Here is a 21,011-nt window from a genome sequence, read left to right as displayed (position 1 = left end):
ATAACCAAGGTGCAGGGGGTTTGGGACTAAAGAAAATGGGAAAGATAAAAAGAGGCTTAGGACTCAACTGCTTTACTCAGCTCAGTGACTTTCAAACAGTCCTTGTTCATTTGTCAGGGCTGAATAAGTCTTTGTAAAGAGTGTTGTTGCTTGAGTGACACCTGGATTGTTCATACTGGCAGCGACTACTGGCACTCATGTCTTCAGCCCTTTTGAACCAGGGCTTTTTTTCCTCAGGGCTTTTAAATGAAATATAGACTATAGAAGGGCTGTAGAGCTACTATGTTCCATCACCTCTTCCTCTAAGTGAGAGAATAAGAGTGTGAGAAAATGCCTGAAATTACTTTTGTACTATTGAGGACACACCATTTGTAGTTCAACTGTCTAGATTATCAAAAGGAACATTTGACAAAGCAAAACAGGAAAGAGATGAAATTCAGCATTCATTTGAGTAGTTAATTGAAGTAAGAAACAAGGAAAAATAAATGAAGGGAAAGTAAACTGCCAGGGAGGGTTATCTGATGGAGTGGTATCCTCCATAATCTTGCAGATTACTGTCATTAACACACTGGTTACTGGAAACGGTCAAATGTCACTGTCCCCTAAATTACACGTTCTGTGCTGCTGCTAAGTGCTACTTTTGCCTCGCAGTACTTTTACAGATGGACTTCTTTTTTTTTTTTTTAAAGAGCTGGTTTAGAGGCGGCAAATGGCAATTTCAGTGCAAAGGTTGATTTTTCAATATATGTGACATCTAAAATTCTTCGTACCTGAGTGGAAATCCCATTTTTAAATCTCAGTTTCTCTGTGCAGAAAAATGGCAATGTCAATACAAACAGGAGGTACCGTCCTGTGGTCATGCTATCTGTAAGAAAGCCACTGACCGCTTGCTGTCATTATCAACCATCAGGTGAATATTAGAGACTCCCTTTGAAGTCATCTTACTTACAATAGTTGGTAGTGTTCCTGCAGCCTTTAGCACCAAAATACATCTTGGCTCTTAATTCTCAAAAGCTTGATTGTGTACCAAATGATGTGTGATTATTTTACTGTGGTATTTATTTGCTACATTTCCTCCTCTGCTGACAAAAATCTGCTGTATATGTTGTCTTCATATTCACTGAACCACAAAGATTGAAGCTTGAACATGCCTCAGTACATGTGACAAGAAAGATACCGAAATGGCAACTGGGCTGTAAAATGAGACAAATGTGTACAATTCTGTATCTCAGTAGCTAGAATCATCAACATTGAAACTACAGACAGACAGTAACACACATAGTTGTAATAATTGCAGACATTTAATTTTCTGTACGGTGTGTTTACCATACAAGCCTCAATCCTTTTGAATTGAACAGTTTTTGGATCTATGTCATTTAAATCTTTGTTGTATATTTGTGAAACGATGCATGTTTTTAGACTTTGCCAACACATGTTTCCTTGATTTGTAGATTTCCATAAAGATTTTCTGACTTTTAAGCAAAACATAGTACAGATTAAACCAGATGTCTTTTGTAAAGTAGGGCTCATAAAGAATTCTACCAATGTCTACATCCAAAAGTCATATAATATAGAGTAGAGAAAACACGCACTAACCTGCCTTTAGATGACTGTTTTTTTTTTGGTGTGATTCAGTGTCAGTTAAAAGAGGGCACATACATCCTAACCACCTGGGAAAATGCACAAGACAATACTGACAAGTTTGTTGTCTTGAATGTGGCCAAAGTAGACAATGAAGCAAATATGACAGATCAGACCCTAACAACAATGTAGTGTAACTGCATTATCCTACTAATTATTAAAGAATATCAGATACCAGGCCCTCTGTAATACTCACATTTACATTTTAAACTCTCTGACAGAGTTGCTGTTGAATTTTCTGCAGGAAGAAATTGTATTAATTAGTTGCCCTATTATTGTCCTTACATTATTCTTATAATAATTATTAGCATACCTTTTTATGTTTATGAATCTTTCAACTCACAGATTCTGCTGACAGCCTTTGTGATGAAAGCTTGTGGCATTTCAGATCAATTTCCAACTTTATAACAAGCAGATTTTTCCTCATCTGCTTTTTCATTCACATTTTGAACAGTTTGTTATGGTCTTTGGTTGAAGCTGGGCTATGTTATGGGTCACTAGTCTATTTTGTTTACTCTTTAAGATTGTGTTTTGCTAATACCTGAATAGAAATGGCTTGAGTGGTGGGTTAAGTGCTGCTATTTTCTTACCTACCAGGAAATGGTAAATTATACTTAATGTATTGCGAAAACAGTACAATGGTGGGGAGCAGTTATCAACCACTTTGTTCCATCAGCTGTCCTTAACTGCTGACAGTGGTGTTCACTTCCTTTTGCCTTTCTCCTCGGGAGATGAGGGACTATTGTTGAGAAAGAGGTTTTTGTTTGCATCCGTCTCAATGCTCAGAATGATCATTTGCTGGTTGTTTTCCATTGGGGGAAGAAAATCCCAGTTTTGTCTTTCTCTCTCCCTGCGGGCCGTAGGTTTTCACATTTCTCCATCAGTTTTTCACTGTCTTTGTCTCATCTAGTCTGACTCCCTCTAAAGTGCAGTAGGTGCAATGCCCCCTGTGATAAGGAGTCATTCTTTCCTTCTTTCAGACACAGTCAAATGCTGGGAAATTTTATTAGTTTTCATTTATTCCCTTAGGATACTTTGTAACATATTATTCTCACCACATGTATGCCTGTATGCCTGTACAGCTGAAGCCCAACTGGAGATAAATTGAGGTTATTGCAAATTCTGCTTTACAAAGGGAAATTCAGAATTTTTTTACATGATGACAGTTTAATATAACCTCAACTATTTCTTCTTTTTCTGACAGTAGTGTCGGTGGAGTTACTGAGAAAACACATAACTAAATACAATCCTAAAAATATGGTTATTTTATTCCATACTAAATAAGAAAATGATTCATTTTGCATTAGTTCACATTTACACATATTTCTAAAAATCATACCAATCCCAATCTGAAAAAAAAAAAAAAAACTTTGTCAATTTCTATCTTCAGAATCTGGACCATCTGAAAGACTGGTCAGTCTACCTTTAGAAATGAGCAGTGTTTCCTCCATTATGCAGTCTGATAGCATTTCTCTGTGTGTTACCGCTGCACACCACGTCTAGCCTGTTTAGCATGACAGATGATCACCATTATCTGTGAGCAAGGTTCTGTGGCAAGCGAGGCGTGTTTTCTGTTTGACAGTCTGCTTTTCCTTTTTAATTTGCATGTTTGTTTTTAGACAGTTAATTGGAAAAAAACAAGCAAATTTAAGACATGAGTTTGGCCCCTGGGAAATAGTGATGGGAATAGCTAGCGGTGTGGCTCTAGGGCTGGCAAAGTCTGTTGGTCGCTCCACTACTTTGGTTCAGACTGAAAGAAATATTGAATGAAATGCCATGAAATATTAAAAAATGTAGTGGATGTGAATCATCTATACCACCTGGGGGGAAAGCATGTCTTATTTCTTTGTGTGCAGGGAGCTAATGGATCCTTTGCAGAGCCGCAACTGGTAGCTTGTGCACAGGTTTTATTTATCAGGCATGACAGTGGTTATTCTCCTTCCACAGTACCAGCACTTTTCTCCTTGTTTAAACCGCCCCTCTGGTGCCCAAATGTATTCACCATATTTGTTATGCTATCCCAGATGCGCTGGTAAAATTTCTTCTTCTTCACGACAGGGAGCTCTTTGGTGTTGTCTCCGTCGCCAACACTTATAGCTCCACACTGGAGAGAAATTTTCTCTTCTTCTTTTGTTATTAAATTGAACTGCTTGTAAGGGAAAATGCAGGAAAGAAATAATTGCTTGTTCAATACAGCTTTGAAAATCACTCCTTGACAAAAAAAAACACCACTCCTATTCACTTATCACATTTTCTTATTATCAACATACAAAGACCACATCACTACAGTAGACCACCACCACAAATGCCATACACCACCATTGTTGTCTAAAAACTATTAAAAACACATCACATTTTAGACAACAGTGGTGTATGGCATCCATTGGGTGGCATGTTCTTTCATTACGATCAACATCAGCACTGTTCATTCCTGTATGTTAATCCTACATACACTGTCTAATAATGCGCACAATATGCAGGTGAAAGCTTCCCAACTAGTGGACTATTTATTCTTGTTGCTAAAAACTACAGTGCAGTAGTTTGAGCTATCACACCACAAGTTTACTGACAGAAAGTCAAGTTAAAAGACACCTTATCTGAGATTTGCGCTTGTGCTTATTTCCTTGACGTGAACTGCCACCTGAATCTGCTTTTTGTCAGGAATTAGGTTGTATTATGTGCTTTGTCAATAATGTGACATTTATTCTTATGTGTGGTGTTATGTGAAGAACTGTTTCATAACTTTCCAGGGTGGAAAAAAGTAACTTATCAAGCCAGAATGTAGGCTAAGTGTATAAATGTGTTTTACCAGGGGGATGACCAGAAATGTTGGTTTAGAGCTCTAAAAATACTCTGTACAGCTTAATTTATTTATCCAAGGGCACATGTGATGTATTTGCACCAGGGCCTCATGCAGATGTTGTTCCCCAGGGTAGGGACCCGGAAATACAAGACACTAGCGCATCCTTCTCTTCACGTAGACTATCTATCCTTCGCCAGTTCCCACAGGACTTGCTGCTGAATGGCCAGAAATACATTGCTAGCATGAGAAAGTGTGTGAGAGGTGATTAAAGGACTCTGTGTGTGTGCGTGTGCATGTGCGCGCATATGCATGATGTTTTTGGTAATCCCCACAACACTCATTCATTCGTTTTTAATCCTGTGTTGATGCAGATTTACCCTCTCGTTTTTTTTTTCAGTATAACAAAGCACTATAATTACTAGGTTCATTTAGCCGTGACATGTAAATTAGCTCAATAATTAGGCTTTCTATAACCCATTAATTTCTCTTCCATGGTACCTTTGCATGTTTCCCCACAAAACAGCATTGGCATGGGCTGATGTGTAATTGAAAAGCTCAAATAAGGATGGGTTATTGCTGCTCTTTAATATTTGGACTCATTTTTTAAAGTTATTGATGCTGATGGTTTGGGATCATCTATTTAGTCATATGGCAATTTATTTGCATTTACAGTTATGGTTGGCAAGAGTTACCCTCAGTGACATGTAATTCCTCCTACGACCAGAAAACAAGCATGCAGAGACATCAAGCAAAGATAGATATATCCAGTTCTGCCTCAGTTTTTCTGAATTTAATCGAAGTAAGTCATGTTCTGTTGGCCTGTGTAATTTCCCATGTCTATTCCCTTAATAATGTAATAATGTAATAATGTTTTCATGCCAGAGAAACATAGTAACAGATATCTTGGAGTCCAACAATATTGTCATATCTGTGCTGTAGAGGAGGTGAATATTAAAAAAAAAAGACCTTACAATGACCCTGATGCTCTGTATTGCCTTAAGTGTTGTCTTGCGTCCCTGTGGTCCTGATACAGCAGGTTGAGAGTATGGAGAAAATCAAACAAAAATCAATAGTACACCATCCACAATCCCCTACCCAATTACTAAAGCCTACCGTGCACAGTTTGTCTCAGTGATTCCATAGCTGGTCTATTTATTTGCCTACACTCTGTCCCAGGTCTTCTGTTTATAAGACACAGAGAAGCTGACCTTATGGCTCACCGGGTTAGGTTTTTGTTGAACTCACCCAGAACAGACTGTAAGTAAGAGTCTCCATTTTTGGGTGCGCAAATGATAAAGGTGTTCTCAGGTATCACAAAAAAAATCTCACTGAAACATTTAAAGCCTTAAGAGTTCTTAATTATAGTGAAATGTAGTTTAAGATTACATCTAAAGGATGGTGATTTTCTATATTTTCCTGATTGTCAATAAATCCCCCAAAAAGACCAAAACCAACAATAAATTGATCCTACTGAAGAATTTCTGTGTAGCCTGTTTAAGCTAGATCTTATTCTTCTGTATCATTGTGCGCCATTGTTTTACAGAAAACATCAAAAGCACATTAATGAGCCACAGAATTTAACTGGGACATGTTCCTTCAACGTGGCTGTTAGTTCCACATACAGGACATATTACTCTGCCTTCTGAAAGTCAAATGCAGTATTTGCTATTATTTGAGTAGTATTTACTAAAAACTATGGTAACCAGCTGTTTGTGGAAATTAAAGTGTATATTTGTGACATGAAGATTTCCATTTTCAGTAGGAACCAATGGGCTTGGTGCTGAGTTCCACAAACAGGGCCACAAAGTCAGAACACTACAGTAAATATTTGCAGTATAAACTAAACATTGTTCCTTTTATCAGCACTCTTAACCAGTCTACAATGAAAACACAACTTATTATATGCAAAAAATATCAATGTTGTACTTATGCACATCAAGTGCTTTGGTATTGACTCAAGATTTAGGCAAAATCTGCTATTCTTCCATTTCAGCTGGGCACTTTTTTAAACTACTTCAAACATAATAGACAGTCTTGTCATGCTACCGGGCTACCCTCTGGTGACAATGTATTATGCACATACAGTTTAATTAATCTACCTTTCTTTAGTACAGCTTAGACATGTTATTAGAAGTGCTATGGACTATTTGCTAAATGTGTAAAATATTAAATCAAAAGTTTCAACAATGATTTTTAGGCATTCAACAGGTCTGATTTGGTAATTGTTGATTTCTAAAAAAAATATCTTGGTTATGTCATTATTCATATTTTAAGTGAAAGTAGCCATATTTAGTAGAACACATATTTATCTTGTGCCTTGAGAACTTCCAGCTTGTGAAGCAATAAAAGGATACATTTATACTGAGTGCACACACAGGGAGAGTGGATCATGCTGAATATTAAACCCTTCAGAATGAATTAGCATTTAACATTCCTTCTTTTCTCCACTCACTCGCCTGACCATCACTGTTGGTCTGAAAAAGTCGGAAGCACTGACCCCTCCACCTCTTGCCAGAGAGCTTTTTTTCTCATCAATGAAAAGACCAGTTAAATTTTTTATGTCCTAATGCAACTTTTGCCTTCTGCTTTTACCAGGAATTCATTTTAGGTGTGATTTATTTTAAGTAGATATTCAATGGTTAGGCAAACAAAACAATGAAAAGAACATGAAAAACCTTGACATAATCTCTTACAAAGGCAGATGCACAAATGACTCATTCAGCTTTGAGCTGAAACTTGATACTTTTATAAAAGCATATGAGCCTAAAGGGTAAAAATAGACAACAGAGTGTCAGTAAATAAAGACTTATAAACCACATCTGTCCCAAAATCATCAATATAAAGTCTACTGAGTCTACAGTCATGCTAGTTTATCTGTGAGGTTGTAATTTGACACAGTGGCAGGAATTGACAATGCATTCAATAATTGTGGAGATATTTGAGTTAAAGTAGCCATATGTAAGAAATATATTCCAAGTAATCATAAAATGGCCCTAACATGTCACCAGACATTTAAGGAATCATGTTAATTTCAAACACTGATATCACTGACAGTAGTAGTCCAGCTAGAATATTCACATTTGAAAAGCTCAGTTGCAGCCCACAAGTAATGTTTATGTTGTCATTCTGTGTTTTGGCCTGATGCGCCACCCACCACCTAGCTACCAATCACCAAGCCAGTAGCATTTCAGCATCCAGGTTGCCAGGTGGCACAGAGCTGCAGCTAGGAACATTGCAGATAATGTCTAATGTTACAAAACCAAAAAAAACTCGTTATGACTCTCAAATACGTTGTGACAATTTGAGAAACAAAACAAGGGTATGTATAGGAGATGCCTTTGAAACATGGAGACGGCTGGAGACGGCTACAGCTGTCTCTGTCATACAGCATTTAGCTGCACCCGCTGATATGGAGGAGAGGAGCAGCTAACTCACTGTGTGTGTGTGTGTGTGTGTGTGTGTGTGTGTGTGTGTGTGTGTGTGTGTGTGTGTGTGTGTGTGTGTGTATGTGACGGTGACGCTCTCCTCTGCTCTCAAGCAGTCTGTTCAATGCGGGGATACTAAACTTTATTCCGACTCCCTGTTCTTTATAAAAGTTCAAAACACTGAATGGAGGACAGAGTTGCTCCGTCAGCGAGCGGCTACAAGACGATGTTAACTGTGGTGGAGTGAGATAGAGAGGATGAGGAGGGAGAGAGCTGTGACAGTAAGAAGCCGGTGAATCAGATCAATAACACGTTATTTTCTGATTGTTTCACAGCGGTTACGTTCAACAATGAGTAATAATAACATACACATTAGCCGGTCAACTTACACTGTGCAGACATCCCAACTCTCCCGGAAGTTCCAGGAGTCTCCCGCATCTGGAATCTGGAGTGAACGAGCAAGAGCATGCACTAGAGAGTGACAGCGCGTGTGTGTGTTTGTGTGACTATAAATGCAGCGCGTGTGAGAGCAAAGCGTCCCTATAACTCTGTGTTGCTGCTGATTAGACCGACCACACACCCCCCGCCCCCGGACAGACACCTAGTGTAACCCCCCCTGCAGGTTGGGATGTCTGACTGTGGGTCGCGTTCTCACTCCGCATTGTGTATGTTGCGCTCGTCTCTCGCGTGTGTGCAGGATCACGTCCAACAACTGGCAACCCGCATGAACGTCAACTCTGGCAGGAGGGGGCGAGGAGTGACTTCAGTGTTTTGAACGTGGGCCGCAGTACCATTTCTAAACACTTGGTGTCAGAGTTACATACTTCAACTTTAAAGCCACAAACGTAAACATCATGGAACTTGAAGAAAATGTCTAGAGATTACCGAAGTCAGTAGGACTCATCCTCCTCACTCACTGTATAATTAACAAAAAGCTGTAAATATGTCGTTCCAAAACTGCTTATAGTCAAGTCTTGCACATTAGAGCACATTAGCTTAAAACATTCAATTCAGTTCATTCAATTATATTTATATAGTACCAAATGACAATAAAAATGATCTCAAGGCACTTTTCACATTGAGCACGTCTAGACTGAACTCTTTGATTTAATTTAAAGAGATCCAACATTCCCCCATGAGCAAGCACATAGCAACAGCAGCAAGGAAAAAAAACATCTTACTAGGATGCCTAAGCAGACAACCCTGAAGTTGTTTTGTCTGGTTTTGTTTACATTTTGAGAAAGTCAAACTATGTTTTAAACCTGTCTATTACTGTTTTGCAGGACACATTATGTCCTATTATTGCTTTGCATTTTCACATAATTGCTGAGGTTTAAGGGGCTACTTTACAGGACCTGATGTCCCCTAATTTCCATTACAAATAATGCTTTACTCGTAATTTTTCCACTTCCGACAATGTAAATAATAATGTACCTATGACATTAGACCTCGGTCAGGACCCCATAAATACTGCGAAACAATTTCAAAATTGTTGTTTTGAATGTCAGTATAATTTATTCTGAATCATCAGAACATTATGTCTTTAAGTCTTTACAGAAAGCTGTGAAGCAAACAGAACACTTTCTTCTTCCCTCAAAGAACTGGAGGCTGTTCATCTTGACAAACCGTTCCATGTTCTCGAGCAAGGATTTTTTTTTTAAAGGACTAAAGCTATTCAGAGAGCAAAGGGTGCCCCTCTATGTTGGGTACTTTATATTCAGTTTTAGTTAGGTGTTTCTATATGGGGTAAGAGGTAAATGCAATGCTTTAAATTGCCCACACTTACTCACTCCCTTAGTGTATAATACTTTTGTGCTTGGATCTTTTCAATGTACCATTAGACTGTTGAGTCTTATCTTACCTGAAGTACTGTATTTGTGAGCTCATCTTCTACCCTGTGCTTGTTGTGTAGCTTTCAACACCAACAGCCAAATCAAATTTCTTGGGCTTCCATTTTTTTCTAATTAAAGCAAAGATAAACCTGACAAATCCGAATTTACCCGTGAAATATTAATGCTGAGCCCCTCCACATAGCTATTGTAGTAACAGTGTGTCTGCACTATTCCTCATTTTTATATTTGATCATTTATTGATAGGGTCTGAACTGCAAAATTTAACGTGTGTGTCTACATGCGTGCACATCAATATTCAATATGCAGCAGTCTATGACTGACTCCAGTTGATGAGCCAAGCCAATGAGGATACGCAGATGTTTCTGAAGGAAAAATGCACCAATAATTGATGTAGCTGAAATCACTGAAACTGACAACGTTGTTCCTGTAGACAGCAGCGGGAGGAATGTCACTGCTGTCATAATTGGGCTGAGAGACAGATGGTGAGAGAGATGATAGGATAGAGCTTGAAGTCAGCTGTCTCCTACAGAAACTATCTTATTTGTGAGTGTTTTCAGTCCGCAAGCTATCAGGCAACGTGTGTAACATTATTTTTGTTCCACTAAACAGTAACCCACCTGTCACCACTTCCCCTTTTCTTGAAACTGGAACGTCAGCAAAGGGTACAGGGACTCAGTACACCCAGGATCTGTCAAGAAAATAAATAATAATCTGAACTATGTCAGCGCTTGGAGAGATGTCATGAATTTGCCAAATTGTGAGAAATGATTTATGGTCTCAAACACACAAACTAATATAGTCTGCAACAAAACCTAAGGTTCAGAGAAGAAGGAAAAGAAGCACTGATTACAATAAGATTTTCCTAATTCTCTTCTCATTTAATGTACCTATGCCACACCAAACTTTAATAAAAGCAATAGTCTTATTTTTTGATTCCCAATCCATATCCTTTTTCATCATAAGAAAATGACTGCTTGTGATATTCTACAGGCGACTAAATCACATCAAAAAATGATTTACACATAGTTTATTTAATCATCAAATTGCACCAAATCTGTTGAACTGTGGCAACAGTAAAGTGAACAAATGGTCAAATGAAACCCGACAAACATTTTGGTAAATTAAAACAACTTTACTTTGAATAATTGACCATGTTGAGATACTGCAATGTGGCTGCAATGTGTTTTAGAGTATTGCTCGACATTTAGCATATGCCAAAAGGGTGAAAGTAACAGACATCGGCTGTGCATGAACAGAATAACAAAAACTGATGTATAAAAGGTTAATGAGCATTGAGAAGTGGAGTGGTCTCTGTCATGTGAGACTTCCCACTTTCTAGAGAAGCGAAACAAGTAACATAAGAAAAACAGCAGTTTGAACAGAGTTGGCATGGTGTGTGGAAGTTCACAATCTTAAAGACAGACTGTGGGGATCTAAGATGTGTGAAGGTGTGAAGAGAAAGAAAAAAGGGTTTCATGTTGGCTCTCGGGTGGAGCAATGACATTCCCACATATGAAACAAAATCATTCCCTTTCATGGTTGCCTGTAACACAGACTTGGAGGATCATTGGCATGTCTACTCTTGTCTTGTCTGTTGTGTTTCTTATGTCCATGTACATGTGTGTGTGTGTATGTAAACACATATGTTAAGAAGTGCTGATGGGACTCATTTTAACATTTGCAGCATTACATGGACAAATGCAAATTATCAGAACATTATTCTTATTATTTTTACTTTTATTTTTATTATTTATTTATTATTGTGTTACTTATCTATGCATTATTTATTATTTTTTAACCTTTACTTATGCCCCCCTTTTATGCAGATTTTTGATGCTGCAAACCAAATGTTGTATTTTTATACGCAATGACTCTATCTATCTGTCTATCTGTCTATCTATCTGTCTATCTGTCTATCTGTCTATCTGTCTATCTGTCTATCTGTCTATCTATCTATCTATCTATCTATCTACCAGCTTCAGATTTGATTATTATTTTTATATTCACACATTTTATAAGCATACTTTTAATCGGGCGCGCAGGTGGTCGAGTGGTTGGAGCGCATACCATATACGCAGCCGACCCCGGTTCGAATCCCGATCGGAGGTCCTTTGCTGCATGTCACACCCCCCTATTTCTCCCATGTTTCCTGTCTATCTACTGATAAATAAAGGCGTCTATGCCAACAAAATCTTTAAAAAAAAAAAAAAAAAAGCATACTTTTAATCAATAGTTGGTGACAACATGTAGATCAGTTTAAATTGGGCATCTGTAAGTACTGTACTAAAGTAGTGAATGGTTTTAAAGGAAACATCAATATAAATGTTACAGATTTTTAAGTCATTAACTTTTTGTTTTACTCTCACCAACTTAAACATCTCTACCAGAAAAGGAAGCTGTGGGCATACCCGATCGTTGAGATCTACAGAGACGGTCAGATCCAGTTCATGGCCCCTTTGGCTCGACAGGGAGATTTCTATGTGCCTGAAGCACATGAGAAAGTAAAGAAGCGACCAGAAGAAGAGGAATCGTACAGTGACACAGATGTCTCAGGTATGTGTACTTCATGCTGTGCTTCATAAATACATAGATGTGTTTGGTACTTAAAGGTAAGCCTAGTGGGAATCAAACCTTATTTCAAGCTCCAGTACACCAGACCAAACCTGTCATTCAAAAATGGTACAGAAGCAGACCAACAAATGCCACTTTCACTTGTTAAAATACAGTGTAGAAGGATATCTAGAGTGTAACATTTCATGGATGTCATGGATATTGTGTCTTATTTCGGACATAATCCTGTTTTTAACAAATTATTGATCACATAAGGAAGAGCAATACTGACAAGCATGAAAGAACGACCATTATCATTATTTATGTCAGGCTTCTACATAATCTATTTCTGTGTGGTAGGACTATAGAAAACATAAAAACCTCTGTCATCACCCGCTGGTTACTGTTTTAAAACCTTGGATTTTGAAATTTGGATTTGAGACACAAGCCACTATCTTAGAGCTTTCTGTATATTTATTTCAAATTATGTTTTAATCAGTATCAGTCTTTTTCATGTTTGTCAAGTAGGGCTCACCTGAATGAGCTGTAAACCTAAAGCTGACCCTCATACATTTGTATTTTATACAGCAAATTTTGCAGAAACATTTCTGCATCCATTTGGAAGGGTGTTTCTGCACACCTGATGAATAAAAGTTCAAAATTCACTCTCCTTTTAGCTCTGTTTTTGGTTTCCACCAACTAGAGCTGCAATGGTTGTGGCAAAGTGAGTATTGAGTATTTTTCTGCCAACTTTTTACTTTTACATTTAAACACAAATATCTGTATTTCGCACTCCTTACATTGTCAAAACAGGCTAGTTACTTTCAACCTCGGTGACATTATAAAAAGAAGACTTGACATGTAAATAAGCGATAGAAAACCGATCTTTTTTTTTTTCTTTTGGTGTGTGCGCCTCTCCATGCTGTGTCTTAGACAGGTCAAGTCATTCAGCTATTTTCTTGTGCCAATTAGAAAACCTAATGTTAAGGCACCTGTGTACTGACCATGGTGGTCTGGACCTGGTAGGGCTGGACACAGGGGAAGTGTATCTTGTTTCTAAAGCTGTTTTGTTTATGAGAAGCCTCGCAGTGGCAAACTGTGATTGACACCTTCTTGGGTGTTAATGAAAAGACCAGACACAACAGCCTCTGGTGGAAGTGTGCTGCCACTCACACTAAGGGGCTGTCCACAGCTAAACAGGCACCATATGGAAAAATTGCTTTCACTGTAAACGATGCACCACACTTTAACACAATTCCACTGCCTCATGAGATGTGAAAGCTTGTGAAGGAGTATTTTCAGGAGTCAGTATTAGATGAAGTGAGATGAAGCGAGTCTAATCATGCGTTGACATGGAGTGTGAAAATAAGCCTATTTGATGATAACCGCATAGCTCCTAATTGACACAGCTTTAAAGCAGAGGCCATATTGTTCAATTCAATGCAAACTGAGTGTATATTGAATCTAAATATAGCCTAACTTAAAGGAAAAAAATAAAAAATAACCACAGAAGACAAAAGATATGGGTCAGCATCTGTTACAGCATATATTTGATTTTGACAGCAGATAGCATTGGTTGTTCACAAAATCAGAATATAATCTGTGCGGAAGCAGTTTATTCACAGCAATTTATTTATTTTTGAGAAAATAAATTGGCTGTTTTTCCATTTTGGGCATTTTAAAAATCATTTGTGTGAAAATATACCAAATATTCTGTGGTTCCAGCTTCTCAAAAGTGAAGATTTGCTGGTAGATTAAATGTCTTTTGGGTTTTGGACTATTGGTCTGACAAAACAAGCAATCTGAAGATGTCATATTGGGCTGTGGGAACATGATGGGCTTATTTCACTATTTTCTATACTAAATCTAATAATTAATTATCAAAATGATTAGTAAAATGCTTTTGTGTTTTTGTTACTGTTGTTGTGTTTTCCCTTTTGTCGTTGTCGTTTGCCTTTCATGGACACCGTGATATCCTTCACCAGCCCCATTCCAATTCACTGATGCTTTCCAAAAATAACCATCTTTTCTTAGTAAAACAAAATCATTTTACATCACCTCTTGCATGAAAAATCGATTAAAACTGAGTTCAACTCATCATCAATGTTTCCCCTTGGGAGGAAATGAATGATTGTACATGGAAGTATATGAAAGAAACCAGTGTTATAACGTAATTATTTGTCACTCCTGATTTTGATGTATCCGTCTTGATTTTCTCCAACCCTCACACCAAGCAACACATCTATCCTCCACTTCTACCCACAAGCTCAAACTTTCCAATTGTATCACAGAAATCCACACCTCAAAATTCCTGTTGTGGATCTCCACACTTTGCCACAATGTGCAGTGAAACTCTCAGAGGCGTTGACAAATCCAGTGCTTTTTATGTGTCATGGGCGCAGTGGAGAGTGGAAGTGACATTTGGGTCCATGACTGTGAATGATAATGTGACAGGTAGCAGTGCTCCTGTCACACTGGGATCAACTCAGCCAGGTCAGTGGAGCATTTGGGAGACTGGAGGCTTCTTTGGTCCACTGACCCATCCACCCACTCATCCTCTATCCACCATTCCACCCTACCCATCCCGTCTCAGTGACCGGCTCAACCCCTAGCATTCCCACACATGGCTCCTTAGACAGCAGTGTAGAAAATCACCCTGTCACCCTCTAACACGGTTTACTCCGCTACACAAGTGGCTTTGTTCTGAGTGGTATATTGCTCGAAACGAACTAGACTGTATAGCTGGAATTTTAGTCGATGCAAGTGGCTAATAGGAAGCTTGTCACATAGCGTAAGTTTTGATTTACAGTTCAGAGTCAGATTTCACCCGTTGATAGCACCACTGCGACACTTAATTGATGCATTTTATGTGATGGGGCCGTGTCATGCTTTAATTATGTTCCCCACAGTAAGTGTGTTTATATTCTTTCATTCACTTCATGATAATGGCGACAGCAGGAAGGCTCACCTGTCTCATTACTGGATATGAGACTACTGTCGTGCAGTTGCTGTATTTACATTGTTTGATTCACTGTGATAGAGACAGTGAGGAGAAGGTTTGCTGTGTAAATAGCTTTGATAGTGCTGAAAAGGAGAGGATAAGTTTTTTCAACTTGCTTCATGTCGTCTTTAATAATCCTTCCCAGCATTAAAAACTCGTAGGATAAGACTCAAGTAGCGCATGCTGGTTATAATAGTTCTTCTTGTCTCCACATGGTATCACCATAGCTGCTGTAGCCCTGACAGTTACATTTATGAGGCACTACGGGGATCCTTTTTGGAAACCATGCGTGTAGGTACAGGATAACCCCTTAACACAGAAGTAAATGAAGCAAGAAGGGACATAATTGTGTGGGGAAAAAGACAAAAAAAAGCTTTTGAGAGAATTCCAGACTATTTCTACATTCTAATTTCCGCACAAATGGTTACTTGTTTATGACCGTTGGATATTCTGTATCTGTATTCTCGAAATTTCCCAAATTCAGATGTTGGCAAAGTGAGGCGGCAGGAAGTTTCAGACATTTTTTGATTATCTGACAAACACTTTGAATAAAGATGTCTGACCCCTCAAGGAATATTTCAGTCAAGATGCGAGTCATCGAGGTCACTGAATGCAAATGACACAGCACTTGAACATTTTCCATAAAAGCTTTGTTGTTTGTTTTTTTGTTTTTTTACATAGCTGAGACCAAGTCCTGAATAACCCTCAAAATTAAACAACTTTATAACTTTCAACTTTGATGTTTTTGCTCTGACTGTCATTCCTTTCACAACAGATTAGTCTGCACTAATTATGACCTGACAGGGTTTGAGGTGAAATGCAATCATAATCTTTCTGTAAACCAAGTTTGAATAAGCACATTAAATCTTGACACGCTCAAATTGTGCAGCATATTTCTCCGTCACATTCCAATAACGGATCAACTGTCACTCAGAGGCATGTAGAGAGTGATGCCTGAAGCCACCACTAAACCCTTCCAATCAAATGCAGAAACAATTTTCACTCAAAAAATATGAAGATATCATGCCTAATGTGTATTTTCCAATCCAAATGAGATTTTCCTCCCCATTTACTGATTCAATTTTGTGATTTTCTTTAGGCATTCAACTAGCAGTGGAAAACCAACAAGAGACTAAACCCTCTGTTCTCTGTCAGAGAACAGCATGCATATTTTGTATGTTTTATTTAATTTTTCTCTCGCCTGCATCAATCACATGCACATGAGATGCGTGTAAATTAATCAGTGAGAGCTCTTGGCGAGATATAAATGTGATCATTTGTTATTTGAATTTTGAATGCATTTTTATAATGATGAATAGAAGCTTCATTCTATAATGTACACTGTGTTTAAAGCTGCTAATGCTGTAATGCACATTTTCTTATGTAGCCAACGTGTGTTCAACCAGGTAAAAGAATAGTTTTACTCCATTGTATGCAATGTCATTGTCAGAAATGCATAATTTATGATGCAATCAACTATGCAGCTTATATGCAATTAGTTTGAATTCTTAGTCTACGCATTGTTCAAACTTCAGTGTGTGCTCGAGTGTGGCTCCACTCTCGTATTCTCTGTCAATATGAAGTTATTTCCTCAGCAATATCTGTCTCCTACTCTTTGCTAATATCATATTTTGAAAATATGTGAGACAACAATATGAACCTTTAGGTCTTTAATGTTTTTACTAAGTGCAACACCAATGACAAAACATGACAAAACATGATGTAGCAGCAGGCTTTACAGGTAGAGCTGTAACAATTAGTCGATTAGTTAATGGACAGAAAATGAATCTACATGTAATTGGATTATCAGATAATCATTATCATTTTTTAAGCAAATATACCAAAAGATTTGCTGCTTTTAGTTTCTCAGATGGGAATTTTTAACAGGCATTCTCACAATTTTCTCACATTTTATAGACAAAGTGATGCATCGATTAATTAAGAAAAATAATCATGAGATTAATTGATAATGAAAGTAGCAGTTAATGGTTAGTAGCAGCCCTGGATGACAGATAACTTGTGACTTAAGTCTCAGTTTGAATCATCTGCCTCACTTGAAATGCACTGCAGTGAGTAGATTTACAGTTTTTCAACTTGTCACTCTGTTAACTTGTTGAACCACAGTGACCTCTGAGAATTCACTCCTGTGTATCACCTGTGACATCACCATTAGCCTCCCTCTGGCTTCTTTCCACGGTTTCATATAAAAGGTTAGTCCTTGCCGTGTGTGTATCATTGTCATCATCATCATCATCAGGTCTGCTGATAATGACAGGCTGTCTTAGTCTCTGGAGATATTGATTTGAGAAGAGTGTTGTGTGGAAACTATCACTGCCACACAAAGGCAAAAGGTCAACTGACTGACACGCACAGGTATGAAATTGATCCTATTAACCTGCAGAAACACATGGAGTCAAGTGGTTTGAGTGCCTATATGAACCTGCACCAATAAATGGAAGAACACCTTATCTATCTAGAAGAACATGTGACATGAGTTTCTAATTAACATTTCAGTACCTATTTTGAGCTCTGACTTTAAATCACAGCACAAGGTGTTGCTGCTGGTATCCTATTGCTCATTAACAATCAGTAAAACGTGTGACGTGCAGAATATACTACATTGTCGGTGTCTTGTCAAAAATGCAAATAAATAAAAAGTATCTACACTTTTGGATCTTAATGAAATACAGGGCAAGACACGCAAGGATTAATAAAAATGGCTTCCTTTATTTTGTGGTATGTGTCCATGTCTGGATTGTGGTGTTAGCAGGCCTCCTGGGGGATTTTATCAGATGCTTGCACCAGTAAAAAAAAAAAAATCTACAGGAGGGTAGCTCTTGAACTTACAATCAGAAATACAGTCCAATAAATTGAAATAAAACTTAAGTAACAAATGTAGCAGAAGTTAAGACCTGATAGTAACTAGAACTTTTTAATATGTTGGTTATTTTGTTTCTGTTACTGATTTTGTTTTTATAATTGCTCAAAGCAATAATTCAACATTTTGGGAAATATGATCAGTTGCTTTCTTGCCAGGAGTTAGCTGAGCAGACTGATGATGAAGATGAAGTTGTTTAGCTTAGCTTAGTATAGCGTAAAGCCTGGACACAGCTGCCAGCTCTGTCGAAAAGGTAACAATCTACTGTACCAGCACCTCTGAACCTTACTAATAAGCATCTTATAGCTTATTTGTTTGATTTGTACAAGAATAAGCACATTTCCCAAAATGACAAACTATTCCTTTAAGAAATCATTCAATGCCTTTTTCATCATAGTTTTTAATATTTTCTAACCTGATATTTTATTTGAAGATGTATTTCTACTTAAAATAATTTAATAATTTTCTACATGATTTAAGGGTTTGAGGTAAATGAAAGGAACATTTATTGCAGAGACACTGGCTTATCTTAAATACACACACGCAGATTGTGGTTGAATCTCAGCCCTGGATTTTTGGACGGCCTGACTTTTCTCATGTGGTGTTTGTTTGTTTATAAAAGTCCTCTCACCATCTGTTCATCCCCTCCCTTTGTTTTTATCACTGCTCTAGGTGCAGAGTCAAACAGTGAATACAGCTCAGGGAGTGGGGTTCTCCTGTCAGACAGCAGAGAGACATCCCTGGCAGCGTCCTCTGTCCACTCTACTTCTATCCATGATCAAGGGGACAGAGAGTACAGAGAGAGAAGCTTCGGGGGAACCTCTTTAATAGAGCTGGACTGGGAACAGACTGATGAACGACAGGACGAGAGGCAAGAGCAACTTCATGGAGACTCGAACCAGAAGAGTGCGGAGGCTCCACCTCAGGAGTTGTTGGGTGTTGTTGGAGGCGAGGAATGAAAGTCCAGTCAGTCTCCTTCCATCAACAAATCCCATAAAAAGATCAAAGCCAACTGTGTCAGTCCGTCTTTCAACCCTTTCTGCCCTCCCTATTTTGTCTGTAGCTCTCAACCACAAGCCCATTCTTCCTACTGAACATATAAATCTTTTAAAAAAAATGAATATAAAGTTTAAGGTTTTTTGTTTTTTTTTAAAGATAAGTAATGTCCTAAAATAGCTGGGCTCTGTGGTTTTTAGCAAACATAACAAACAGGAGTAAATATGGCATTTGTTGGGGAATTATTTTTCTGATGAATACACATTTGGTGCTCTAGTGGATATTTTCAGCAATACGGAGTTAGCTCAAAATAAACCACAGTGCCATGTTTTTGGTAATAAAGGAACATTTCGCTCAGTACAACAGATGTTTATATGTTTTTTTTAAGGAAACAATAGAGGATTATGGCTGTATGTGAGGATCAATTCAATGTTACATTTATTCTTTTCATGGGGTTTGTTGACAATAAGAATATCACCATAACATCTGAACCTACCCTTTAATGTTTTAAATGCACATTTTAAACAGAAAGTGTTAGATAGATAGATTTTGACTGAAAAAATCACTTAAGATTTGCAGAGCTTATTCAGGTAGCCTGAGTTACTTGAAACATTTTTACATGTATTGCTTTCAAAATGATATAAGATGACATTGTTTAGCCAAAGCTTTCACTTGAATGTCTTTCACTGTTAGTAATTTTATTAATCCATTTCAAATTGATTGTACTGTTAATTATTATTATTGTAACACAAATAGGGAATTCTGTTTATTTCAAACATACTTGTTTCCAGGGCCTTTAATTTCATTCATTAATAAAAACAACTTGAAAGTGACTAAAAGCACATACTGCAGACCTCCCATAACTATGGGTACTGTTTTAAAAATTTCTCATGTTTAAATATTTGTGAACCTTGTTATAAGTGTTATAATGCACATTTTCACAAAGCACTGTGTTCCTATAGGTCTGTTAGTGATGCACAAGTCTGAATATAAAAACTACTTTATTTCCAAAAAGACAGGTGTGAATGAATGCATGTTAATTACCTTCTTCTTGGTCCTCCTGACCACCTCTGAGATTAAGGACATGATCATGGTGAGCGATACAGCCCGATGACATGATTATGGTGAGTGTGTATCCTGATGCCATGATCAGTCAAGAAGCAAGATGACAAGACAAGTGGGCTGACTGAATATTAATTCCGCTATGACTCAAAGCAAAGCCCTGTATTTATTTTCAGTCTACATCTCACCTCAACCATAAAACCACTCAAATTTTTCTCACACCTTCATTTTCTGTTTAGCCATCACATTCTGTTATTTTACTATCTCAACCTCACTCCCATCTGCCGTCTCTTTGCACGGGCTAATTTCTGCGTGCCTTTTTCTTCCCTTTTCTCTCTTTCTATCTGAAATAAATATGACAACTGCAGCATGAAAGACCACCTGCTGACCCGGAGCCTGTAATGTATGTCCAGTCATGTCCGTATCTTTTATTTTACAACAAACCAGAGATCACACAAGCTTCTCACAGCAAGATGTGCTCACTTTTAGGGTGCAGACACAGATATGCATGTGAGTAATGAAGTAAGAAACACAACCTTGGATTCTCCAGACCACCATTTTCACTTTAAAAGGAAAGAGTAAGCTGTGGAAAATTCATTTTGTCTGGCTTATTAGCTTCACTGTTTTGTGTTTGATATGACTAAAAACTGTACCAGTAGGGCTTGTGGTATTACAGTGTCAGATAAATCCAGTTTGCCACTTTTTAATGTAAGTCATCCTGCAATGGCTACACGATTGCCCCATCGGACTGTGTTTAAGCCCAGTAAAAACCTACAGCAGGCCATTTACTTCAAATGTGAAG

At 37.9% G+C, this 21,011-nt stretch overlaps 1 protein-coding gene across 1 annotated transcript in view; it reads left to right on the top strand.

Moving 5' to 3' along the window:
- Positions 1-19,989, top strand: part of LOC128356036 (testis-expressed protein 264) — a 33,278-nt gene extending 13,289 nt beyond the window's left edge. Inside the window, exons 3-4 of the mRNA XM_053316464.1 lie at positions 12,110-12,275; positions 18,824-19,989. Of these exons, the coding sequence (XP_053172439.1) occupies positions 12,110-12,275; positions 18,824-19,110 (453 nt within the window). The 3' untranslated portion in view covers positions 19,111-19,989. The remainder of the gene's footprint in view (positions 1-12,109; positions 12,276-18,823) is intronic.
- Positions 19,990-21,011: the final 1,022 nt, after the last annotated feature.

Source organism: Scomber japonicus, chromosome 3 (genome assembly GCF_027409825.1).
Source record: "Scomber japonicus isolate fScoJap1 chromosome 3, fScoJap1.pri, whole genome shotgun sequence".
In the NCBI taxonomy this organism is placed as follows: Eukaryota; Metazoa; Chordata; class Actinopteri; order Scombriformes; family Scombridae; genus Scomber; species Scomber japonicus.
Note: the sequence above shows the minus strand (reverse complement) of the source record. Positions and strands in the feature narration are given on the sequence as shown.